Genomic DNA, 25,813 nt, shown 5'->3' on the forward strand with positions numbered 1-25,813 from the left:
ATGCCAATAATCTCATGCCTCCCGCCAGCTGGTCCTGGCAGCATGGGCAGTCCCTTGTCATTGCTGCTTCTGAACCCAGTATCAGCAAGAGTCCGATGCTGGATGATGCTACCGAGAGGGCCATCGAAAAAAAAGGGGGGTGCCGTGGGACTCGGAGCATGAGAGGACGCAGCTTTGTTGTCGGCAATGAACCTACGCTTCTCATGGCCGGTTCTTGATCCAGCACTTGAGATAAGCCGATGATGCTATCGATATGGTAACCGAAACAAACGGGCACCGTGGGACTCGGAGCATAGAAGACGGAGCTTTGTTGTCGGCAACGAACCTACATTCCTCATCGCCGGCTCTCGACCCAGCACTTGAGATAAGCCGATGATGCTATCGAGATGGTAACCGAAATACACGGGCACCGTGGGACTCGGAGCATAGAAGACGCAGCTTTTTTGTCGGCAACGAACGTACGTTCCTCATCGCCGGCTCTCGACCTAGCACCTGACATAACCCGAGCTTGACACTGTCGAGATGACGATCGAAAAAGGGCGCCGTGGGACTCGGAGCATGAGAAGACGCAGTGAGACGACGCAGTTGTGTTGTCGCCAACTAACCTACCTTACTCATTGCTGGTTCTCGACCCAGCACCAGAAATAATTCGATCCAGCAATAACTCGATGCTTTATACAACCAAGATGACAATCGAGAAAAAAGGGGGCGCCTTCGGACTCGGAGCATGAGAAGACGCAGTGAGACGACGCAGTTGTGTTGTCGCCAACGAACCTACGTTGCTCATTGCCGGATCTCGGCCCAGCACCAGAAATAATCCGGCCCAGAAAAAAACCGATGCTTGATACTACCGAAATGGCAATCGAAGAAAAGGGCGCCGTGGGACTCGGAGCATGAGAAAACGCAGTGAGACGACGCAGCTGTGTTGTCGCCGACGAATCTACGTTCCTCATCGCCGAATCTCGTCCCAGCACCAGAAATAATCCGATGCTTGATACGACCAAAATCACCACCGAAACAAAAGGACGCCGCGGGACTCGAAACAGTACAAGAAGCAGCTTTGCTGTCGGCAACGAACCTACCTGGATCATAATGTGCGCCCCCTCCAGCCATCAAAGCCATGGATGCTGTGACCAGCACTGCCAGTGTGCTCACCATAGCATGGGCTGCAATGGTGTGGGCCAAGGCATAACGGTCGGCGCATACGATAATGTCGTCGAGACAGGTCGGGCCCCCCAACGAGTGGTGGGGAGAGAGGTCGACACGCGCCGGGCGCCATACCCCAACGACTGGGAAGAAGTGCTGCTGCCGTACGACGACCGGCACGACCCGAGACTCGATGGCCTCAAGGTCCATCCGGCGTCTGCCTCTAGAACTCCGTGCGCGAACAATGCCCGAGTTCAATCGCAAGCAAGCCATCCGCTTGGGACAGGCAGGGCGCTACTGACGATGGGGGAACTGCTGCCAAGAATGACATATATGTACGCTTCAAAGTATGAGTGTCGCGCGAATCAGACACATCTAATATTTTAAATAGAACTCTGTTTGATGCATCAAAATGGATACCTTATCGTGCAATATGTACCTGTCGAAGCCAATGGTTAGGTGATTGTGGTAAGCCAACCCAGCCATCATCCGTGCCAGTCTATCTGCTGTAAAACCCAAACGCCTCTACGAATCTGCGCATCGTATCAAGTCTATCCAGCCATTGCCTTTCTTCCGTCGGCGAACACGGTCGCGCCAAGTTCCAGTCCGAGAAAGAGCCCGTCTTCCTGCACGCCTCGACGCATAATCCACCAAGCCAAGAACAGAACCAAAGGGGGCGCGGCGGCTCAGTTATCCTCGTCGTCCGTGTCCGGTGGGTGCGGCGTGCCCTTGGGGCTGTTGAGCCACTCAATGTGCCGCAGACGGCGGCGCACCTCGCGCTCCTTGAGCTCCTTCTTGGTCATCTTCTTCTTCTTGCGGGCCCTAAACTTCATGTCGCCGTTGTCCTCGGCGCCCGAGTTCACGGCGCTGCTGACGACGGAGCTCGCGGCCGTGCTGTTCACGCCGCTGCCGGGCCGGCTGTCTTCGAAGCGGTCGAGGCTAACGGCCGTGGTGCCGCGCAGCGCGACCCGTCCATCGGCGACGTGCCACTGCTCGGAGCACAGGGCGCCGACAAACTCTTCATTGTGGGAGATGAGGATGACGCCGCCCTTAAACTCGCGGATGGCCACGGCGAGGCCGCCGAGGGAGTCGCGGTCGAGGAAGTTGGTCGGCTCGTCGAGCACCAGGAGGTGAGGGTTGTTCCACATGGCGCCGGCGATGACCACCTTGACCTTTTGCCCGCCCGAGAGCGAGCCGATCTCGTTGTGGTTGGCAATGTCGGGGTCGAGGCCGAGGTCCTCAAAGTGCTTGGAGATGACCTTGGGGAGGAGCTCGCGGTAGCCGAGGCCCTCGCGCGAGGCCTCGTGGTCGTCAAACTCCTGGACGAGCTTGTTGAAGCCCAGCTCGATGAGGGTGTCGCGCGAGAGCATGTTGTTGTTCTTGGGGAGCAGGCCGCGCCATTTGCTGTCCGACGTCAGCTCGCATCTTGCGTGGTGTCGCGCGAGGTCGCGCGAGAGGGGGGGCACCTACACTTCGTATTGAAACGTCTTCTTGTACTTTTGACGACCGACGAGGGCCTCGATCTGCTTCTGCGACTTGCCGTCCTTCATGTCGATCCACTTGTCCATTTGCTCGCGATCCTTGTCGGAGAGGACGCGCGTCTGTTTCATGTGCACCTCGCGGTCGTCGCCGTTGGCGTAGCGCCACTGCAGGTACTGGTTCGGCGTCTTCTCGAGGTGCATCTCGACGTGCTCGAGGGCGTGCTGCTTGATGTAGCCGATGCGCAGGTTCGGGTGCTTCTCGACCTTGCCCGTCGTCGGGATGGTCTCGCCCGTGAGCAGCTTGATGAGCGTCGACTTGCCGGCGCCGTTGGGCCCGATGATGGCGACGCGAGACGACAGCGAGAGCTGGCACGAGACGTCGGCGAGCGACGTCTTGGTCGCGCCGGGGTAGGCGTACGAGACGTTGCTCATGCGGATGATGGCGCGCGTGAGCGACTTGACGCCCGTGAGGATGCCGGGGGGCGGGAACTTGAACTGGACGTTGCTCGCCGAGAGGGTGTAGTAGCTCTTGGCCTCGGGCCGGACCTCGACAAAGGCGGCCAGGTTGCCCTTGTAGCAGGCCAGCTTCTTGCCCGGCTCGTAGTGGTAGATGTCGGTGGTGACGTTGTCGAGGAAGCCCGAGTCGTGGGAGACGATGAGGCTCGTGATGTCAGTGTGCGTCTTGAGATAGTTTTCCAACCACGCAATGTTGGTCACGTCGAGGTGGTTGGTCGGCTCGTCGAGCAGCAGGACGTCGGCCTTTTGCAGCATGGCGCGGGCGAGGGCGAGCTTCATCTTCCAACCGCCGGACAGCGATCCGACCTTTTCGGCCTGGCGACCTTCGGGGCCCGAGGTGAAGCCAAACTCCTCGAGCACCTCGGCGATGCGCTCGGTTCCCTGCGCCGAAATGCTGGGATCCTTGGAGACGAACTCGAGGATGCTGATGTCGGCGTCCTCGCCCTGGTTGTGCTCGACGAAGCAGGTGCGCAGCACGTCCTGGGGGGGGAAGCCCTCGAGCTTGCCGTTGGCGATGCTCCTCATCAGCGTCGACTTGCCGGCGCCGTTGCGGCCGCACAGGCCGTAGCGGTGGCCCTTGAGAAGCCTCAGGTTGGTGTGGGAGAGCAGCAGCATGCCGCCGTAGGCGAGCGAGAAGTCGGCGTTGACAATCTCGACCTCGCCGTCGTCCTCCTTCTCGGGCACGCCGTGGCGCCGATGGTCCTCGTCGACGTACAGCTTCTCGACGGCGTCGCCGATCTTCCGGTGGGCACCGTCCTCCTTGACGACGGTCTGCAGGTACGGAGCGATGCGGGCGGAGATGCGGGCGACGAATCGGAAGTTGACGTCGGTCGCCACCATGTCGCAGATATACGGTCGTGCCGAGGCGTAGGTGTCGGCGTGACCGACGAGGCCGCCGTGCTTCTTGATCTGCTCGTCGAGGACCTTGGCCACGTCGTCCGAGGTCGTCTTGGCGATGATGTCACGGTCGTTGCCCATGGCGTGCTGCATCGTCGCCAAGGCTCGCTCGGCGAGCTCACGAACTTCGGGGAGCGACGCCCGGTCGCAGACGGCCTTGACGCCGGGCATCAGCTTGGGCAGGAAGGTCCGGGCCTCGATGGGATCGTGAACGAGCTTGGTGAGGTTCTCGACGATGACGACAGTCTGACGCAGCACCTCCTGCGCCGTGTTGGGCGAGTTGAGGGAGCGCTCGAGGAAGGGCGTCAGGAGGGCGAGGACGGGCGAGGTGACGATGGCAACAAAGGTCGTCTGCGAGAGCGCGTGGATGGCCTTTTGCAGCGTTTGCGTCGACGGGTGCTGCATGGTGTCGACGAGGAGGGGTATCCGGGGCGCCACGTCGTCGTTGGACAGGAGGGTCGTGAGCGAGTTCATGGTGAGGACGGACTGCTTCTCGACCTCGCCCTTGAGGTCGTGCATGCCGCCTTCGACGAGGGGGATGAGGCCGGCGAGCTTGGAGCCCATGGACTCGCGGAGGATGTCCTTGTCGGCCGCCTCCTCCTTGGTGGTGCCGATGGCGATCTGGGCCTTGTCGGCCATCTTCTGCAGCATCTTGTAGGCGCCGACGGTCCCCTGCCACTTTCCCGTCTTCTTGCCCAGGTAGCGGGACAGGACGGGCAGCAGGCCGGAGACGAGGGCCTCGGCGCTGAGGTTCGCGAAGAGGGCGTCGAGGCCATACTGGGCAGCCTCACGGACGACGGCACCCTTATCGGAGAGTGCGTCCAGCGCGCAGGCGACGAGGCCCTCGTCCTGAACGAGAAACAGGACCTCGCTCAGGGGCTGCCTCTGGGGGAATCGCTCGAAGAGGGCGCCGAGGAGGTTCTGGCTGCTCTCCCGCCGGAGGCCATCCTTCTTATCGGCGGCCGCCTTTTTGATCTCGGCCAGGACGCCGTACGTCTGGAGGCCGGCGAAGCCGACGGAGTTGAGGAACAGGTCGCAGAGGGCATAGCTCGCGTCGACCGAGGCAGACGATGTCTTGGCCGTGAAGATGGTGGTGACAAAGGCAGAGACGTCCTCCTGAGACGGCGGAGGACCGGCACCCTTGGCCACCATGACGGGTGGCGAGACGGGACAAGATGCCATGAGCGATGCTGTGCTGCCTCTGTTTCTGGCTGTCGGGATTGCGTCTTGTCACCGCAGGGGCAGCACCGGGTACGCTCAGGGACGGGAGAGAGGGGGGGGGGAGGTGGAAGAGAGGAGTGGAAATGGAAAAGTTTAAAGTTGGCCTACCATGTGGTAAATTATCATGGAGCCTTTGGCCGATAACGTCGCAGATACGGACGAGGCTGAGAGCCATTGAAATTTTCCCACCGCTTACCCCATTTGCCCCGCCCGCGGCAAACCTTGGCGGCACCGTCCTCGCCCGCCAAGCAAAGATGCCGCTGCGTCTCGTGCCAGCGCACAACGGCAGTAACAATATTATGCTATTATTATTTATCGCTCCGTGCTCGACGAGTGCGCCTACGGAGTGCACGGTGCTCGCCTCTGCCAATCGTTTCGACCTCGCGAGGCTGCCAAGGTCCGACGATGCCACCTCCATCGCCGACGCTTCTCGCCAAGCAGACAGCATCCTACATGACGGCGAACATGGGGGAAAGATGCCGAGACGGCCGTGGGCTTGCTCGCTCATGTGTGCCGACCGAGGCTGACCGACGCCGACTCGTATCTGCGTGTAAATGGTGCCACATGCGATGTTGCCACTGCCATGTTGCCACTGCCATGTTGTCACTGCAATGTTGCCACTGCAATGTTGCCACTGCCATGTTGCCACTGCCATCTCCACAGGCAATGTTGCCACATCGACGGCATCATCTATTTGCCGTCATCGGTTACATACGAACACACCCATCCGGCGGCCGCAGATTGACATGGGCACGGGTTGCAACGGCCAAATGGCATCGCCAACCAGCCGCCGCCGCCACTGTCAACGGTCCCGGCTCCGGCGGGCGCTCCGTCGTCCTTGGCCGGCCATGATCCTTGAGGCGTCGGGTGACGTCGTCGAAGCGGCGTCGCGGCTAGCATCGACGAGATGCCCGACGGGGCAGACGTGTCACGGCCGGCTCGGCCCTCGGAGCGACAGCGGTCCTTGGAAGGCCTGCGTCGGCTCGGGCGGCATGGAGCCCATCTCGTGCCCCTGCGCGTCGTTTCGGGAGCCCGGCCTCGCGGCGGCGCGGAGTCGCTGATCGCCCTGCCGGTACGGCGCCTTGAAGCGGTACGACGTCGGCGGGCGGGGGCGGCAGAGCACAGCGGCGAGGTTCCGGAGGACGCCGGCTTGGCTAAAGGCTCGGTGCCGCTCGCTCCTGGGAAACTTGTGCGAGTTGATGTACTCGCGCGTCGTCTCCCCTCGGGCCATGAGAAAGACGTGATATCCCATCAGGGCGGCGGGGTACAGAAACTCGACGAGCCCGACGACGACGAGGGCAAAGGGAACGCGGAAGCGGCCGATGCTCTCGCCAAAGGTGACGCGCTCGCGCCTCGTGTGGAGGAGAAGCTGGGCGAGGCTCGCGGCGACGAGGTAGGCGGCCAGCAGGGCCGCCGAGGTGACAAAGGCGAAAAAGTACCGGTAGTTGCGCCTGCCGACGCAGTTGTTGAGCCAGACGCAGTGGTGGTCGTGCGTGTCGACGCAGTTGTCGCAGAGGCGGCAGTGGTGGGCGCGGGGCGGACGCCAGATGTCGCAGGTCCGGCAGTGCTTGACGGGCACCTCCATGGCGGCGGCGCCGGCCTCGGCCGATTTTATCAGCGTCCAATCGTTGGTCGGTGGGCCCACGCGCAGGGGATTGTCGTCGTCGGGCGTCGGGGGGTATCGGTGGAGGTTTCGCGGCAGGATCTGTCACGCCGTCAGCGAGCCCGTCTCACGTTGCGGGCGTGGTTCGCACGCACACCGGGGTCCGACACGGAGGCGTGGACAAAGGAGGAGAGGCAGAGGTAGGCGAGGTAGGCGAAGACGACGGGTATCGCGGGCGAGACGTTGCGCCACAGCCAGGGCGCCTCGAAGACGAAGAAGAGGACGCAGGGGACGACGACGAAGAGGCCCGTCGCCACGTTGACGGGCGTGTGCCGCGTGTTCTGCCAGCGGCCGCCGAGGCAGAAGACGGTATTGCCGTCAAAGTGCTCATGCACGCGGCCGGCGCCGGCGGGCCGCGTCGGCGTCGGAGCCGGCGGAAACGTCGGTCGGCCTCGCGAGTCGACGGGTTGCAGCCGGGGGGACGAGTTCGCCGACGACAGCTTCTCGGCACCATCGGTGTTTCGATTCTGGCTCGACTGCCCGTGGTCACCCTTGCCGGGGAGCAGGAAGCTCGAGCGGAACGAGCGTGACGACTTCATCGGGCTCGGCATGGCGCCGAGGTCCTGCAGGTGCCGCTCGACGTTGACGCTGAGGTGGCGAGGCTCCGATCTACCGTGGAGCGGCCGGACGCTCTCGGGCAGGCTGCCAGCCGTCTGGTGCCCCTGCGACGAGCTCGCGTTGGCGAGGACGACGCGATCGGAATTCTCCCGCTCCGTCACGTCGGTGCCTCGCGAGGGCGCCCTCGCGTGGGTGCGGCTGCCGTGGCGGCGATGGGCGTCGACGCTGGGCGACGTCACGCTGCGGCCAACGACGCTGCCGTCGAGGTCGGTCGCAGCGTCGTCGACGTCACCCAGCGGCGGCGGCGACGGCACCTGGGCGACGGCGAGGGGTCGCACGGTGCCGCCTCGCTGCGCCTGCAGCTTCTGCGAGCTCATGGGCCGGTAGAAGGCGTTTGAAGTCAGCGAAGGCACGTGGTTGCGCGTCGTCAAGCTCGGGGCCTGGCGAAGGGAGCCGTTTGTCACGCTCGCGATGCTGCCTCTCTTGGGCACCGGTGCCGTGAATCCCCTGCGCGTCGATGCCTTTGTCGACGCCGCCGCCGCGTGGGACATGTCGGGTCGGCCGGCGTCTCTCGCGTCACCGTCGACGGGGCGCTGCGCTCCCGGCACGTCGCCCTCGTCGCTCGCGCCGTCCATGACGTGGGAGGGAAGGGAGGTCGTCGGTTGGGCTCGAGGAGGGCTCGGCAGACGAAGGCCGACGTGGCCTGTGCCGGATGGCGAGTCGGCCGAGCTTCCCATGGCGAGCAAGATACGGCGGTTCGCCTCAGGACATGGCCAGCGACGACGGTCCACGCGCCGGCCACTCACTGTCTGTCTGTCGCGGGCGTCGGCCCGGCTCGAGGTCGTGCAGGCGGCGGAGAGGCACGTCTCGTCGGGTCAGACGTCGTGCTCGCCGGACCAAGTCAAAGTCGGATACTGGGCAGGCAGGAATCCGGACAGGCGTCGAAGATGGGCGAGTCGAAGCAGAGCCGAGATCGTACGACACGACTGTGAGGAGGGGCTGGCAGGTGACGGGAGGAATGAAGGAGGGCGAGGTCGGTGAAAGATGACGGTGCGGGATGGGAGCCAGGCAAGGGTCAGTCGGTGAGGTTGAAACCAGCAAGAGAATGGGCCGCGGTGATTTCTTTTTCCAGCCGGTCCGGGCGTTTTTTGACAGACGTTTGCCCCAGGCGCGAGGAAAAAGCAGGGTCGGTGCGAGCAGCGTGATGTACTGTAGCTGTTCTTGTGCGTTCGTACTTTGTACTTGCAAGTATCATTACAACACGTGCTTGTAATCCGGAGTACAACAAACATGTACACCTACTTACGAGTACACGTTCAAGGACACATGTGTACAAGTAAGTACTTGGCTGTATACGGAGTAAGTACTCCCTACAGTACTTGTACTTGAGTAAATACGCACTTTTCCAAGCACAGCTCCTGTAGTTGTAGGTGTACTCGGTACAGCTGCTCCGCACATGCACATGTACTTGAGTATAGTTACAAGTACATGTAGACAAGCAGCTGTAAGTACAGCAAGTATTTTGAAGTACGGAGTAATTACGGAGTATTAATCAATAGGGGGTTGATATGTTCTACTTACGTACTCCGTACTTTAGTAATAGTTGTACTCCGTTCTCCGTAGGTACCCAAGTAGCATTTACCAGCTCACCATCTCCCGAGCGGGCAACAGGCGTACGAACTAATACTAGTGCGAGTACGGAGTACATGTAGCTGTAAGTACTCCGTACAGTATTAAGTAGGTGCCATATACTCGGTACATGTACAAACGTTGGAGGGCCCAAACGTAAGTACAGTACTTAAGTAAGTACTGTATGTACTCCGTACTTGACCTGTACAACACTGTACAAGTACTCCGTAATGATGTACATGTATTAACTGCCATACGGAGCACGGAGCGCACTGCCCTTCACTGCAAGCACTGTACAATTATTAAGTACTGGGTACTCAAACACTTATACTTACTGTGCAAGTACTTATTTGTGATTGTACAAGTACAGTACTCCGTAGCATGTAATATATACCTGCAAGTACTCCGTACGCCGTACTCCGTACACAAACGCAACAAGCAACAATATGCGTGGGTCCGTATACTTGTACTTGAGTACTTTGTACTTATGCTCCATACTACTCCGTAATTACCCCGTGCATGTACGGAGCACAATGAATAATAATACTGCGCAGTATGGAGTACTCCGTAATTGTACATGTATTACGAAGTACTACGTACCGTACCGTGCCTGTTCTTACCTGACATTTACAGAGTGCTGCAAGTACACCTATTATTTATTACAAGTAATACTTGAACAAAACAATATCACTTTATCATGGGCAATGAACAAGGCACTTCTGTCCAGAGTGCTGTAATTATTGCTACACGCTCTGAGACCTGCACATACAGGCACATGCAAGTATCTACAAAATACTGGTACACTCATGCCTGCACCTATCTGCAGTGTGGAGAATGAGAAGCTCCAGATGCAAGTACTTCATCGTTTCGAGTTCATTGCTCCGTGCTATCCAACGAATTGTCCTCTTTGCATTGCACCGTAGAAAATACCCTTCCCATCAGGCTACACCCTCCTGCTGTAATTACCGATACATGGTTCGAGTGGCATCTTAAGCAGCATAGCAACAGAAGCCTGGTCATGATACGTGGTGGACTGAATATGGAATCGCACCAAGCAGAGAGCTTACTGTAGCTGTCCATCATGATGGTCTGTCACCTCCAGCAGGGCTCCTCTGGGTGTTGCTAGATTTCCCCCACCAATGTCGGACAGCAAAAGGCTTCGCGCACCCTCGTATTGAAGCTCACCGTAGCAGACGGGGACCACGATTCCTTGTAGGGGCGTAATCTTTTCGTGCGCCGTCTTCTCCGTATCAAACTCTTCGTCCCAGCCTTCCTTTTGCCCTTTCAACAAGAGACGGTATGGTAGGCTCCATTCGGGAAACGACGCTTCGAATCGAGCACGCAGCGGAGATGGAAGAAAACGGACGATGGCTCGGACAAGTGTCGCTTTGCAACGGATGGGAGGGCTTGAAGAAGCAGAACGTGAGGCTGAATGGTAGAGTGCTCTGCTGCCGTGGCGGTGATGCAACGCGGTCGAAAGCATAACGACTAGGAAGCAATCAGCCGGGTCGAGGAATCGGCGGGGGCAAGTGTTTTCACGGCAAGAGACGTACTACTTTCTTTGCATCTTTTGATCCCGCATCGGACCCTGCCTGTCGTCGGAGGGTGAGGGAGCCAGGAGGTCGACGAAAGGGCTCCCGCCTCGGGGGAATGCTAGGCGGAACGAACCATTTTGGCGATACAACGGGCTCGGAAATTATTGGCCCTTCCATGTAGAGAGGAGCTGCCGTGGTACCGTCTGGGTGGCGGCAGTGACACGCTGACGACGACGAAATGATGGCATCCCCTGCGTTCAAGAATGCCGAATGAATGGAGCGTCAAGCTTAATCGATGCCATAATACGGGCTTGACATTAAGGACCTTAATTACGGAGTAATTGCACTGCAGTATTAATTATCGGACCAAAATATTAGAGCGGGGCTATGTATCTTTAGTGGGTCTGAGAAGGGTGCCTTTGTACCTTTTACCAATTTCTCCAATAATATTACCGCTTTGATGCATTTTTGATGCATTTTTACTGGTGCATTTTTACTTGTAACCAACGTTATTGCATTCGATAATAACTCTGTACTACTCTGTACTCCGTACAAAAGAATTGTTTCATCAAGACATCCTATCAGCAAAATCGTACAACAGCCACAATATTAATTTTGCATTACATTTCAAGTACAAGCACAGCTTTCATCTGCCAAGTAAGGATATAGAATATAGAATGGATGTATTGATTCTAATACTGCACTTAGATGCTCGAGGTATAAATTATTCACGTTTATTGAGAGCTATGTATACATGCAGATTTGAGCTCTTTTTGCTACCCTATAGCAGCTTTTCCCCTTTATGGGATTTTTGTTGTTAGGCAGTACAGAAGCGGGCTGCAGTTGGCCCTTGTTGGTACCTGGCCTTCATTGAATATTTACTAAACGGCACGGCACACCTACCAAAGTAAGTACTTGTACAAGCATCTGCAGTGCTTGCACACAGCATGGAGAATAAGAAGCTCGACATCAACACCGTTTCCGAGTTCATCATCATCCAACGAATCGTCATCTGCGGATTGCATCATCTGCTGTGCATGACGCATAGTGGCACTAGCATGGGAACTGGCTTGAAGCAGAGTTTTGCTCGCCATCGCCACCTGGTAGTGGAGGGCTGCCATGATGCAAATCACGACTCCGCACAACGGCACCGGAACGAGGCATATCCACAACACCGCTGCCTGTGCTGCCAGTAAACCGCATCCAAGGCACAGGTCATCACACACCACAGCCGGCGTGCCTTTCGCCAGATACACCATCCGTCACTTGATATCATCCGTAACCCGCCTGCTTGGCAGACGCGCTGCTGGCATGACGAGGTGGCGGTGACCTGGGTCCCCCTTTCAAATCACCAGCTATTTACCCTGCCTGGCAAAATTCGCAGTGCCTAGCCCGGGGACGACATCGTGACGAAGGCTGCCGACCAACCGGTACGACGCCGAAAAGGAGACCGCACAAGACTTTGGGTGGCACGGCTACCATGCCTACAGTACATGGTGCAATGGGCAACGCATGGCATCGTGAGCAACCACGAGTGGCAAACGACACAACAAGCGTAAAAGGCCATGGCATCTGCGTCCCGTTTCCCCCATTGTGTTCCTCCTACAGCATGAATGCCCTAGACAACTAATGGCTGATCTGAGGAGAACGGTCAGAGAGGCAACCACACACAAAGTAGTCGGAATCTCGCACGCATGGAGACATTGCACCACATGGCGTACCCTTTCCAAAGGCTTAAACCCGCCAATTTCCCCGATCCAGGGATGGCTAGATTCCGGAGAAAACGACATAGCACGCAGGTGGATCGGGCAGATCGAAACACATCGGCATGTGGACGCTGGCCGGAATCATGCACGACGGGATGGTTCTCGCCCACAATGCCAGGGCAAGTGTTTCAACCAGTCTCGGCAATGTTCTTGAAATTGCTCATCTCCTTTGCAAGAGACTCGTCGACCTTGGCTGGCCGACGCAGGAGGTGGTAGGCCAAGCGGAGGGCGGCGCTGTTTAGGCACGGTACGGTTGCCAGTGGCCAGGGCGCTTCCACAAGACTGACAACACCTACCGCCATCATCTTGAGTCGTTCCGCTACGTCTCACTCGAGACTTGTGCGACATGGTGTATTGGCCATGATGTCGACGAATCAAGAGTTCATCGGACATCCATGGTTTGCGTGCGAATGCAAACTGCCTCGACGGCCCTTGACCGAGACCAAGGCCGCCAGCGGTTGGTCGGTCACCTTGTAAGCGAATTAGGCTTTCCATGTGTGAATCGGAGAATCCGGTCAACCTGTACTCGCAAACTTGACTGGCACGGACGGAGACCGACATTGTTCTCTCAGGGGTCATGCCTGCGAGTGATTCCTTTCAAGGCAAGTCACCTTCTCGGCGGCTCGTGCTGCGGTAAACAGAAGCAGACGTCACACGCAACCATGTCCGCAGTGATAATGGATTTGTCGTGACAATCCAAGCACCACAACCCAATCCCCGGCTGGTGTGTCAGACTGCACGGCAATGCACCTCGAGCCACCGACGATTGGTTGATGGAGTGCGTCGCCTGAACCGCATCCACTTCCAATCACACGTGCCGGCAAGACGTGCATCTAGACGGCCCGTGTCCCTGTTCGAATGGATGACTTCAGGCCCATGGCGGGTAAGCAGCTCACGGCGCTGCCGAGTACGGCTTGGGATGGTCATTTATTGGCGGGCATAACATGCCATGGCCCCGGATCGCCCGTGGCTACGGGCAGTCGACCACGGCAATCGTCGCACGCGTTCCAAGCGCGGCGTGTTTGAGGCCCTCCAAAGCGCTTACCCGCCGATCATGAGAAGCGTCTGGCATGAAGCCATCCGTATGGGTGGACTCGTCATGGACGATCCTGCTGAGATGGCGGCGTGAACCGTCCAGAGCGGCCAAAATCAAAATGCCTGGCGGATATGGGACGAACAGAATGGGGGCTTCAAGAGGAGGCGCAAGCTTGCAAATGCAAGTGGTATACTCTCTCAACATCCAAATCGAAGCGGAGCGAACCGTGAACAAGAGCAGGCAGGCCGTCATGCTCATGTTTGAGACGGCATTGTTGTTGAGCAACCGCGCTGTCCCCAACACCCGCTCTTCTCTACCCCTGGCCTGCCTGACAAAGTGCACAACCGGTAGGGGGATTACGCGGCAGCGCTTGCTACAACCAGCTTCAATGAGAAATATACGAAGCCGGCATCTCCCCTGCCTTGCCTTCGCGCGCGCCAGCCGAACTCGCCGCGAAATTCCTGCAGCTCGGTGCGGTTGGGTCCTGAGCGTGTGAAATTGAGCACAGTGGACGCGTCCAGAAGAGATGCCGCCTTCAAGCTACCACCTCTGCTGGTCCTATATATGATACCCCTTTTCTTGCCGGTTTCGTTTCCACTTCTCAAGAAGACGCAATCCAAATCACCGCCACCATGCGCACTGTTGGCGAACTGTTGATGCAGAGTCCGACGAGTCCGGTGAAGGAAACGCAACTCCAAACAGGCACGAACAAAAAATGGGCCGAGCAATATCATTTCATCAAGAACATCATCACACACACCCGCGTCGAGAACGGATGTGCTGTCGCCGACTTCCAAGCGGCCTTCCTGCCTCCCTACGCCGACGACGCACTGCGGATGAGTGCACCAGCGGTTTCTCCAAACGAACGACAATGGCGACTACAGACCGAGGCTGACTGCGAATTATGGTTTCATTCCGAGATATCCAACGTCGTGCTCGCTGCCTGGAGTCAATACCCTGCGCTGACCCAAACCTCACACTCGAAGCCGATGGGGGACAAGGCAGTCGCCGAGGAGATAGATGCGACTTATGCTTTCAGGTCTAGGCATCACAAGGTTGCTCTCGCCATAGGGGAGATGAAGCGAAACCTTATCAATCCAGGTCCTTGGCAGCGTGGAAATATCTCCATGGATATGACGCAGAAAAGGCTATCCAAGGAGTTACGTGGGTACGCAGTCTCCTCCAGTCGGCTGCGGCTTTCACATCCTTCGCGACGGAGCTAACGGGGAAGGCAGCTACGCCGACAAGTACGAGTGCCTAGGGTGTTCTGCTTTGACGGCGAGACACTTGTTCTTCTCCAGTTTCGTGCGAACACGCCAGGAGAGATCCGAGAGGAGGGCTGCCCTGTTGACTGCTGGGTTCTTCCTCGGACAAAGAGCACGACGACATTACGTTATGCCTTCTACATGCTTCTCGTACAAGGTCTCCGCCGTTTTCAAGGCTCCCTCGCCCAGCCGCCGACGGTGGGCCGGCACTCGTCCCATTTTCGGCAATTCTACAATGGTTGTCCACTTTGGAAGAACGGCAACTTGAACAGCCCTCGACACCCCGACGAGTACGAACGTTCGGTAGACACTGACACGGGGGAGATGATATGGACACACCCCATTGACCCTAACCCTGTCCGGGAGACTCTTCCAATTTGGGGTCCGGAGGCGGTACTGTGAGGTTGCGGCACCCGGCGCGGATAGTATCCTAACCGAGACATTTGCATATGAAAATCATGGCAAGAGTGACGTCGGGGCGGAAACGGCAAGCAGAAGTAGTATCTCAAGTAACTTGGCAGCAGAAGCGGGTTATCGCACATGGTTGACTCTTCAAGGCATGGGTACCAACGCAGGCGAGCTTAGGTATTTAACACGACGAGTCCGTCTTCCCAGAAGCAATCTTGGTTAGCCTCATACTGCCGAGTGAGGAATTTAATGTCGTCTTTGATGCGAATGGCAAAGTCTTCGTCGGAAAGATTCTCATCCACGCTTTCCAGATCGAGAACGAAAATCTTATCTCCGACAATATGGAAATTATCCAGCTTCAAATCGCCATGTGCTATACCAAATTGAGAAAGAGCGCTAAAGGCCTCGTGCAGCATGCGACGAAGATCTCTCGGCTCAGCTAGGGATCCCTCGGGTGTAGCTAGGTTTTCCCCACCGATATCGGACAATAGGAGGCTTCTAGTGCCCTTATACTTGAGCTCACCGTAGCATATTGGGACGACGATTCCCTGTAAGGGCTTGACCCTCTCATAAATTACCTTCTCCATGTCGAACTCCTCATCCCAACCTTCCTTGTAACGTTTCAGTACAAGCCGGGAAGATATGCTCCATTCAGGAAAGAACGCTTCGAATTGGGCGCGTAAAAAGGAGGGAAGAAGACCGACGACAGTTCGGACAAGTCGCTCCGTAGTGGATGGGAGGACTTGAAGAAGCAGAACGTGAGGGTGGATGTAGGAGTGTTTCGTGGCGGCGGCGGTAATCAAACGCGTTCGAAAGCGAAAGGACTGTTGAGCGATCAGCCGGGGCAAGTTCTTTCATGGCGAGACACGCACCACTTTCTCGGCATGGTTTGATTCCGAATTGGATCTTGCCCTTGGTGGTCGCAGCTTCAGGGGGCCAGGAGGTCGGCAAAACTCGTCCACAGGGGGAGCGTTGTAGGGCGGGATGGTCCATTTGGGCGACACGGGGTCCTTGGAAACGACGTGCCCTTCCATGTCGAAAACTGGACAAACGAGGTCCGATGCTTGCCAATGACGCGCTGCGGCCACGACGAAATGCCTGCGTCTGTTGGTCCGGCCGAGTTCAAGTAAGCTGGGAAATTGTTCGTCCAACTTGATGGATGGCAGGGTTGGTGATGACGACGCATGAACCTCGGAGCAACGTATTTGCGTGGGTAGTTGATTGGCCACTCGTGTCTAAGCCAATGAATGCCAATGAATAGGGGAGAAATCAAATATCCTTGGTGGTGGCTCTGACGGCGCAATCTTCATCAAGGTTGATCGCCTACGAGGAAATCGTTTCTCTCGCATTGTACTCGGTTTCATCATCTTCTTTGCTCCCGCGTTCGACGTTGCAAACGACGAATCCTCGGATCCACCAAGGGCACCTACGCACCGAATCGACAAACATCGGAGCACTCCTGTGCCCATTCGGGAACGCAATGTTTCAGTCCCGGTTCACTCGGGAAACGATGGAGGGTTCACGACGAGAGTGACGCTGTATACGAGGCTTCATGAACGGGGTTTTTTCTTTTTGTGTCCACAGTGCCTACACCCATTCTGGCGTGGCAGGTCCGTGGCGCCGTCAGTGGAAGCCAAAGTTTGTCGCGGCCAACACTCACCACAGGAAGCATTGTGTTGCCCTGGTTGGCTGTCCTGAGACGTATTATTTCCAGTTGCCTCGTATGCCATTTTCAAGCAATTCTCGGCCGATGCCAGGGGTGTGTCTCTGGGCATCCGTGGTCATGAACCGCTCAATGAATCGATGCCTACGTTGGCCACTTTTGATGCCAGAAGGAAACCATCGCATACAGGCTGTGCACTTTAGCGCACAAGGACTGAGCCGGCATCGCCTCGAGAGTTTGTCGGTCAAGTGCAACTTTTGGCCGCCGCAAGTACTGTACTGCTCACTGTCGGTTCGTGCATTAATACCGTGCATTAATTTGCACGGAATCAAGCAGGTGCACGGGGTGTTGCAGTATCACTCACTTGCGGCACCTACTTGGGAACAACCCAAACTGGCAGGATAACGCGGCAGTTTCCTACCAGGGGAACCCGCTTGGGCAGAGTTTCGAGTGGCAAACGCTAGCCGTCGAGTCGGAGCGTCATAACCTACATGCTTGACCGTCTCTCTCCTCTCCCCGCGAAGTGACGAGGAAACCATGGCATTTTCTATTCATGACCGTCACGCCTGATCGAGAATAGGACGTCCGTGTCGCCCATCACATTGCTCATGTCCGGTTCGATGTGCAGGGGCAAGGGCTGTTCTCGCAACCGATGTCAATGGTGAGCTGGCAGAGTCGAGATGGCGAACGGGTGCTGTGTAGATGGCAATACGAGTTGCCAGCTTGCCCTCCTTTACTTTAGCAGTGTGCACTTGCATGCTGGGCATGTAGAAGGACTGTAGGTGTACGGAGTGGGTGGTGTTGTGATGATGGCTGTTCTTGCAACCGATGTCAATGGTGAGCTGGCAGAGTCGAAATGGCAAACGGGTGCTGTGTAGATGGCATTACGAGTTGCCAGCTTGCCCTCCTTTGCTATAGCAGTATGCACTTGCCTGCTGCGCATGTAAAAGGACTGTAGGTGTAGGTGGTGTTGTGATGGCTCTTCTCGTCATGCCTCCACCGTTTGGTGGTTAGTGGCGAGGCGAGGACGGATCCGGCGGCAGCTCACGTGGCGTCACACGTGACAGAGCTCCGTCATGGGCCAGACTGCGGGTCTCCGGAACTCTGCTGCTGAAATCATCCGATCTGATGAAAGGCAACGTACGAAGCTCCCACACTCGACAAGAATTACGTGCACGACGTACTCGCACACGCTGATCATGGCCGCCCTCATCTCCCGCCGTCTGTTTTCCACCTCGACCCGTCGGTTCCAGAGCCACGTGCAGGATGAGCTGAGGAAGGAGACGAAGCAAAACCCGGAGCTTTGGGTGCGTGCGACGAGCAACGCACGAGCGGATCGTGTCGCCGCGGAAGCTAACATTGGGCCGCAGATCCTCGGTGGTGTCATGGTTGCCGCCCTCGGCGGTGCCGGTTTCTACTTTGGTACGCTGCCCTTGGCTGGCGAATGCTGCGTGCCGCGTGATGCTGACCGAGGTAGGCCGCTCGCCGACGGGCGCCACGTCGGAGACGCGAGTCACCATAGCCAAGGACGGGATGCCGTGGGAAGGCGACTCGAGTCTCGGCAAGTACAAGTACCACCCCGGTGGCGACATCACAAAGGAGCCCAAGGAAGCGCCCAGCGCGCTCAACGTCGTCGTCGTGCCCGGCGTGACGCTTCCCAAGGAGCTTCACGACAAGTACAACAAGTGGGGCAAGGATGGCTATCCTTGAGCGTCGACGAGGCGAACATGTCGAGATGCCACGGCGTGGCTGTCGGACGGAGGCTGGACCAGGCATGGCTCGCGCGGCCCCTGTACTGTAGATGTATTGTGGCAACAGAATTTAGGACTCGACTTGGGACTCGATGACGTGGGAAGGGGGTAGACATTTATGCCGACTGTGCACTGGATTCTCGCCCTCTGTGCGGATTCTCGCCCTCGGGGCATTGGATTCTTGGAAGGGGATGGAAGACCGGTTCATGCCCACTGTGCATTGGATTCTCCTCTGGCCATTGGATTCTCTGGTAAATGTCAACATCGAGGTCCGCAAGGTCACGCCCGAGACGACAAATGCCATGCTGCTGGCGGCTGCCTGTGCATCGGGCACCGCACCCCGTCGTCACGTGGCCGAGCCGACGGTCGCTTCCGTCACTCGCCGAGGCATCGAACCTCGTCGCTCGTGAAGCCAAAGAGGAACAGGAGGTCGAGCAGGCTCTCGCCGTTGAGGCGCGCGTCCGCCTCCATCTGCACGCGCGGCTTGGCGTTCCAGGCCACGCCAAGGCCCGCCTTTTCCAGCATGAGCAGGTCGTTGGCGCCATCGCCGACGGCGACGACCTGCGACAGGTCAATCTTCTCCTTGGCGGCGATCTCGACGAGCAGGTCGCGCTTGCGCTCCCGGCCGACAATGGTCCCTTCCGTCTCGCCCGTGAGCTTGCCGTCGGCGACGACGACGTGGTTGGCAAAGGCGTAGTCGATGCCGAGATCCGTCGCGAGCCAGCTCGTGAGCGGCTGGAAACCGCCGGAGAGGACGGCGGTCTTGACGCCGAGGCGCTTCAGCGCCCGGATGAGCTCTCGCGCGCCCTCGGTGACGCGGAGGACGGGCTGGAGGTCGCGAAAGACGGATGCGTCGACGCCCCTGAGCAGGCGCACGCGCTGGGTGAAGGATGCGTCAAACTCGAGCTCGCCGAGCATGGCCCGGCGGGTGATGTTGGCGACGCGCGCGGCGAGGTCGGCCGGTTCCTTGAGCGTCTCGGCCATGAGCTCGATGACCTCTTGGGTGATGAGGGTGCTGTCCATGTCGAAGACGACGAGGCGCGGGTGGCGGCGCCAGACCCGGTCCAGCTGCAGGGCGACGTCGACGTTCCACTCCCTCTCGAAGCGGTAGATCATCTCGTGGCGGCGAAGGTCCGACAGGCTCAGGTACGAGGGCGCCGGCGAGAGCGTCAGCTCGACGACCCGCGGGTTCTCGGCGTTGTCGAGGCAGCGGTGGGACGAGTGCGGCGCGTCGGCGTCCTGGGGCGGGGGGAAGGTGGACATGAGGTGGAGGAAGGAGGTGATGCACAGCGGCGATATGTAGGATCCGTAGAGGTGGTCCAGCTGCTCCGACTCCTGCGTCGGCGGCTCGAGCGGGAAGGCCTCCATGTTGGTCGTCGGCGCGAGGTTGGTCGGCAGGGACTCGCAGCTGTCGGCGAGGCCCTTGACCGAGGTCGAGGCCGGCAGCCGTTGGTCCGACGTCTTGTAGAAGAGGGTGGCGACGAGCCGGTCGGCCCGGCGTCCCGAGGCGGGCGCGCAGTTGGGGTGCGAGAAGCTGTGGTTGACGCCGCTGTCGACGATGGTCGGCGGGTTGTCCTCGGACGGGATGCCGTTGAAGGGCAGCATCGACTTGGGCTTGGGCGGCGCGAGGCCCGCGGCGGCGGCTGGGGGCGTGTCCTCGACGACGGTGTCGATGCCCTGGTGGGCGTCGGGGTGGCGAGGAGGGCGGTACTGCTGGTGGTCGCTGAGGTAGGAGCCGCTACGCAAGCCGGCGGCGAGCTGCGGGCGGCCGGGGCCCGGCGTCGGCGGATCTGCGGCGTCGACCATGTCGTCGAGGTTGGCTGACGGCGAGGTGCCCACGATTCAAAGGTGAAGCCGGCGATTCGTCGGAAGGCGAGCGTCGGATGGTTCGTGGTCGGATGGTTCGTGGTCTGGCCGGAAAAACGCCGGGAGAGCTCGGCGACGTTGACGGTGGTTTGTCCTAAGGACGCTCGCACGATGCAAAGGGGGAAAAGGAATGTCGACGGGATAAAAAAAAGGGCTTTTCGATGGAAAGCACCCGACGACGTCTTGGTGCGTGAGCATCTACGTGCGCGACGCTCATGTGCTGGTAGTCACGGCACCGTGGCCAGTGTCTTGGATGGCATCATCCGCAGTCCGTTGATCTCGTCTCTTGCACGTTGCTGCTGCCTGCTGCCATGACCTCCGTAAGTACGTAAGCGAGTCTTTCAACGTCATCGATCTGCTCTTACGGAGCACTTGCTTCTACTTGTATTTGTACTTGCTTCTACTTGTATTTGCACTTGCTTCTGCTGGTACTTGTACTTGCTTGCACCTGCTCCGTATTGGTGCTTGTACTTGCTTCTGCTGGTACTTGCATTTGCTTGCTTGTACTTGGCCTACCGTAGGTGTGCAAGTACATGTACTTGCTTGCTCAGGGCTCGAATGGAATCAACGCTGCTCGTCAACGACGCATGCACATGTTTTGGTCTCGCCGCAAAAGGGCATCTGTGTACCTGACCGTCGCTCTCGCTCTCTACAGGCACTTTCAACGAAATTCTCCGTGTGTGCTCGGTCCGCTACGATGCAGTACGCGTCGATGAGATGCGAGTGCCTTCATGGAGCCCCCGCCCGATGATGGTCAGGCAGAGTTGCTTTTGCGCCTGTACAGGTACTTGCTGTCGATGGATTGTCCGTACTCTGGATATTCGTGCAGGTATTATTCCATACCAGGTACAACCTGGGGCCCGTCCACTGTACTGTGCGGAGTACGGAGGACAAGTATTGCAACAGCAGCAGCACTCACAGTGATGCTGTACACCTACTTACTACTACTAGGTTAGTACTGTGCATGTGCTGTAATCAAGTACAACAAGTTCCCCGTAGTACTGGTACATGCGCTGAGCTACCCCTCCTCTTGCGTCACACCCCCGCCAACGTTTTGTGTACTTGCAGCAGACGTTTCAACGCGCACATTGTTGCGCGTCACGTGCGACACTCGCAGCCCACGCATCACTGGTGAGCGTACGGAGGATGGAGTACAGTAGTTGAACATGCACTGTAATACAGCATCATTACAAGTAATACCCCTACCAGTGTGTACTTGCATGCACTGTAAATGTACTGTAGTCCGGACATGCCTACGCCGACTCCGTGCACAGTACTCCGTACATGCAATTCCCTATGACATGCTGGACTCATCACGCTCTCACAGGGTGCGTCATTTTCCGTACGCAGCATGCATCGTGAACAACGGCACTCGTGCCGCCAACAATCGACCCATTCGGCTCCCCATGTCCGCATGCCCGCCTCGTGCGTCAGAGGCGAGCTGGACATGAGCTTGTCGGCGACGTCGACGTTTCCTCGCCAACGCAACGATGGAAGAGGAAAGCCTGCGGTACTGCTGCATCGACAAACCCCGCTGCGGCCTCTGTCAGTTTCTGCTCCGGGATGGCGAGGCCGTCGTGGCACGTCTGTTTGACCTTGGCAACGACGTGCCGGAGACGATGCTGATGCTTGGCTTGTCCGACACGCAGTCCTCGACGACGAGCACGCATCCCCTCCGTTCCCGTTTCGACGAAATGACACGTACGAGCTGAAAGAGCTCGGGATTGAAGTGCACATGTGCTGCCAGAGTCGATGCATGACAAATGATGCCCGGGTTCCTTGCATCCACGGCGGATGCCACTCGCTCAAGCGGCTGCCGACATGGTCGAATCTCCTTGCCGCGGCAGAGTACGACTTCAATCCGTCGATGTGTTGGGAGGAGACGAGGCGACGTCGCATCCGGTCCAAGGTGGCGAGCGAGCTGAGTGCCGCCGGGCTCCTGCGCCGCATGCCACGGGAGCTCTGCTGCATGGTTGCCCGATACCTTGTCCGGGAGTGCGCCGCCGTCGATTGGGAGCATCGCACGCGGGACCGGCGCCCGTCGACGTACACGATCCAACTCGATCAAGACATATACATGACCCGCACCGCCGTCGAGGGCGTTTCCTACGTCCAATCTCTGCACAACCGCTCCGCTCCGTCCCGCCGGAGTGGCCGGCTGGTTCACGACTCTCGGGCTGGCCATGTTGATTGGAAAATATACGTTGCCTACGACCACCTCGGCGTCAGAGACGTCGACGTGTGGAGCGCCAGCGACGAGGACTTGCCGACCTCTCGCATCCGTCATGGAGTGTGGTGGACGGAGCTGGCTCCCGATGCCGCCGGCAGTGCTCGGGTTGCCGTTCAATCCGACGTCAGCTTACGCCGTCGGACCGCCCGTCGTCGGATCACGCTGACGCCGTGGCTCGCTTCAGGGTCTCAAAGTCAGACGACTCGAAAACGATGCCCACGTCCCGTCGACGACGAAGGGCTCCTTTCCGAGCCCGAGGTGGCCGATACCAGGGCTGGCCTGCCGCGTGCTCGACTTGGACACTTGTGCCGTCGCCGAGTCGCCACCCGGCAGCCTGCGCATGAGCTTCTTCGAATGCAACGCGTCGCTGACAACGGGGTACTCGGTTGCCATTTCGGGCAATCACATACGCACAATTTGTTCCCATCATTCGGGCACGCCTCCACGATGCTACAGCGAGATGGACGCCATTTCAACAAGCTCATTGTTGTGGATGCACCTGCCGATGAGCACGGATGAGCACCTCGCGGAAATCTGGGCTCTCAAGCATCTGGAGTCTGGCTTCGTCGCTCTCATGGTGAGTTGCGTAGTTTGAAGGCGGCCTCGACGCTGACGTCATGCTTTTTTTCAGCTCTGCACGAGCCGGAAACGAGCGGTGCTGTTCGGAAGCTACATGCTGCACCCCGAGGTCCCGCTTCAGCTCTGCCGCGTGTACGCAACTGCAAACCGGCCGTCGCGGGTGTACTTTGACGATTGGGACCCATTCTGGGATGCGAAACGGATCAAGCACTTGGCCTTTGTCGGCGACGGTTTGGATGCTCGGGGGACCCAGACGGCAGACCGCATATCGTCGTGGAAACCGTATCCACCGTCGCTCATGGCCGCATCGCCGCCGCCTTATACTCAATACAACGAGCCGTGGTACTACACAAACTGCCGGTTGGAAAATGCCACGGAAATCACATGCTGCGCCGACGAGACTGCCTCGCACAAGCCCATCATCGGCATCTTGGTCCGTTACCGTGACGGAAGTCGGTCCTGCCTTGGGCAGCATCGGACGGACCGCGAGCAGCACACCTCGACGGTGCACCCTGCGACGCCGCTGCGCATAGGGTTGGGCAAGACCAAGCGAAAGCTTCCTTTCGTGAAAAAGATCAGCACGCAGGATCCGAGCCGTCCCGAGGTCGGCTCCCTGTCATGGATCAGCATACCCTGGCGAGGCAGGCTGGAGTGGTGGTTTTCACAACGCCAATGCAAAATATGTCATTCCGAATGAACGGATACCATCGAAGCACGCATGCCGTGCGTCCTGCGTTTTACATTCTCCTCGGATCATGACGGGTTTCCAACGTCGATGGCGTTCCTTTCGAATCCATCAGACAACGCCAGAGGGGGGGATATCCGCCACGACATGGAGTCGAGCGAGGCAAGAACGCATCGGATGCAGGACGGCGCAACAAGTACGGAGCATCAACGAATGCTCATCGAACTACGCCATAGGTGTGCTGTTTCGTTTGTGTGCGCAGACGCCGTACAGGCTGCAAGTACAGCACACCGACGGGTCGTGGTAGGTACTGGTAACAATCCTCGAGATGTTTTTGCAACGACTTTGACGGGTCCATGGCGAGGCTCCAACGAGGCTCAACCTGCTCTCTTGCATGTAAGTACAGAGTGCAATCCATGACTTGTTCGGCCTAGCCGGCGTGGCCTCTTGTGCAAGTAGGCGCACTCGCTTGATGCTGTCGCTGCTGCAATTACAGCGACAAGCAAGAAAGTAAGTAATATATGTACCAACGCAGGAGGACGAGGTTGGAAAAGCCGCTGCTAGCCGGCACCAAGTACGACAGGTGTATGCGGCAAGTAGAAGCATGGACATGAACTACTAATGCAATACGAGTAGATGTACGGAGTACTCTGTACTCGGTATCCGTACAGCGTACAACAAAGTGCTTTCGGTACTCCGTACTCGGTATCCGTACAGCGTACAACCCAGTACTCCGTACTTGAGTGTGCTTGTACTTAAACAACACATGTACATGTACGGAGTACATACTTACACTTACTAGCGATCATAATACTGTACGTTTGCACTTGTAATTAAGTACATGTAATTACTTGCTGAAGTGCGCCCACAGTACGGAGTACACTTGCTGTAGGATACGGATACGAGAGTACTCTGTACTCGTACAAGTCGGTGCAAGTGTACAACTACTCGTAGAGTGAATGTACTTTGCACCTACTGTACATGTACTTGCGTTCTTGCCGATTTCCAAGTGCACGCACAGTAGAGAGCGAGTGTAGAGAGAGCAATGCACCGTAAAAGCACAGCATATACTTGCACATAAGTACCAGTGAGTATCTGGGTGGGCTGACAATGGGCTGTAAGTACAGTACAGTACAGTACAACGACGGAGTAATTGTAGGTGCAAGTACTGTACTTAGGTGATGATACTTGTAGGTGCACGTACCGAAAGTGTTGGTGTACTGTACATGTACAAGTATCCGCGAGGCTGGGAGCCCCAGCGCCAAGGCGCCCACGAGTACTCGGCACCTACTACGCTCCTAGCTGTATTACAGTTCATGTACTTGTGCCTCAAGTACAGTAAGTGCTCCGTACGGAGTACATGTGCAGCAAGTATACGGAGTACTGTAGTATAATCCAATGGCAAGAGATGGCATGGGACATTTTCGGCCGATCCCGTGACCTCGCCCCTCTTTTTCGACGACATCCAGTGCGACAAGTGAATACTCGTTACGTAAGACGATGCCCATGATGCTTGATTCCACGAGAATTGCGGAGTCCTGCGTGGCACAACTGCCGTAGCATGTCACGGTACAAGTCATTACTGTACTCCGTACAGTACATGTACTTACTATGCCAATCAGAACGGGCAGCAAACACAGGTACTTACTGATACCAATCAGAACGGGCAGCAAGTACATGTACTTACACCTTCGAGTGCCTGCCAGCTCATGCGGGTGCGAACTCACGTGCTCCGTACGGAGTACTCCGTACTTGCATGTACGGCATCGTACCATCGTACTCGGGCGATAGCACAGGGGTTGAGAATGAACATGGCAACCGAGGAACTTTTTGTTCTACAGCCCTCCAGATGAGGACTTGTAGGTGCTTGTACACGAGGTGTAGGTGTAGATGCTCGTACAGTGGTTGTATGTGCAAC

General features: G+C 57.7%; 8 protein-coding genes across 8 annotated transcripts; 4 read left to right on the forward strand and 4 right to left on the reverse strand.

Annotated features, from left to right (window-relative positions):
* Positions 1-1,832: 1,832 nt before the first annotated feature.
* DCS_02047 (elongation factor 3) lies at positions 1,833-5,222 on the reverse strand (the record flags this gene model as incomplete). Its single annotated transcript, XM_040799376.1, has 3 exons — positions 1,833-1,874; positions 1,920-2,550; positions 2,617-5,222. The coding sequence occupies 3 exons, from the start codon at positions 5,220-5,222 to the stop codon at positions 1,833-1,835; spliced, it is 3,279 nt and encodes a 1,092-aa protein (XP_040660259.1).
* Positions 5,223-6,189: 967 nt separating this feature from the next.
* On the reverse strand, positions 6,190-8,219 carry DCS_02048 (uncharacterized protein; the record flags this gene model as incomplete). Its single annotated transcript, XM_040799377.1, has 2 exons — positions 6,190-6,966; positions 7,020-8,219. 2 exons carry the CDS (start codon positions 8,217-8,219, stop codon positions 6,190-6,192), a joined length of 1,977 nt encoding a protein of 658 aa, XP_040660260.1.
* A 5,142-nt stretch (positions 8,220-13,361) lies between these two features.
* On the forward strand, positions 13,362-13,541 carry DCS_02049 (uncharacterized protein; the record flags this gene model as incomplete). Its single annotated transcript, XM_040799378.1, has 1 exon — positions 13,362-13,541. The coding sequence occupies one exon, from the start codon at positions 13,362-13,364 to the stop codon at positions 13,539-13,541; it is 180 nt and encodes a 59-aa protein (XP_040660261.1).
* Positions 13,542-14,080: 539 nt separating this feature from the next.
* Positions 14,081-14,981, forward strand: DCS_02050 (uncharacterized protein; the record flags this gene model as incomplete). The annotated part of the gene is made up of 2 exons (XM_040799379.1): positions 14,081-14,616; positions 14,684-14,981. The coding sequence occupies 2 exons, from the start codon at positions 14,081-14,083 to the stop codon at positions 14,979-14,981; spliced, it is 834 nt and encodes a 277-aa protein (XP_040660262.1).
* A 313-nt stretch (positions 14,982-15,294) lies between these two features.
* DCS_02051 (Protein kinase-like domain protein) lies at positions 15,295-16,155 on the reverse strand (the record flags this gene model as incomplete). Its single annotated transcript, XM_040799380.1, has 2 exons — positions 15,295-15,945; positions 15,994-16,155. 2 exons carry the CDS (start codon positions 16,153-16,155, stop codon positions 15,295-15,297), a joined length of 813 nt encoding a protein of 270 aa, XP_040660263.1.
* A 1,705-nt stretch (positions 16,156-17,860) lies between these two features.
* DCS_02052 (uncharacterized protein) lies at positions 17,861-18,494 on the forward strand (the record flags this gene model as incomplete). Its single annotated transcript, XM_040799381.1, has 2 exons — positions 17,861-18,206; positions 18,262-18,494. 2 exons carry the CDS (start codon positions 17,861-17,863, stop codon positions 18,492-18,494), a joined length of 579 nt encoding a protein of 192 aa, XP_040660264.1.
* Positions 18,495-18,910: 416 nt separating this feature from the next.
* On the reverse strand, positions 18,911-20,341 carry DCS_02053 (phosphoserine phosphatase; the record flags this gene model as incomplete). Its single annotated transcript, XM_040799382.1, has 1 exon — positions 18,911-20,341. The coding sequence occupies one exon, from the start codon at positions 20,339-20,341 to the stop codon at positions 18,911-18,913; it is 1,431 nt and encodes a 476-aa protein (XP_040660265.1).
* A 1,550-nt stretch (positions 20,342-21,891) lies between these two features.
* On the forward strand, positions 21,892-23,907 carry DCS_02054 (uncharacterized protein; the record flags this gene model as incomplete). Its single annotated transcript, XM_040799383.1, has 4 exons — positions 21,892-22,102; positions 22,249-22,736; positions 22,816-23,208; positions 23,263-23,907. 4 exons carry the CDS (start codon positions 21,892-21,894, stop codon positions 23,905-23,907), a joined length of 1,737 nt encoding a protein of 578 aa, XP_040660266.1.
* Between the last annotated feature and the right edge of the window lie 1,906 nt (positions 23,908-25,813).

This window comes from Drechmeria coniospora, chromosome 01 (assembly GCF_001625195.1).
Source record: "Drechmeria coniospora strain ARSEF 6962 chromosome 01, whole genome shotgun sequence".
NCBI classification, from domain to species: domain Eukaryota; kingdom Fungi; phylum Ascomycota; class Sordariomycetes; order Hypocreales; family Ophiocordycipitaceae; genus Drechmeria; species Drechmeria coniospora.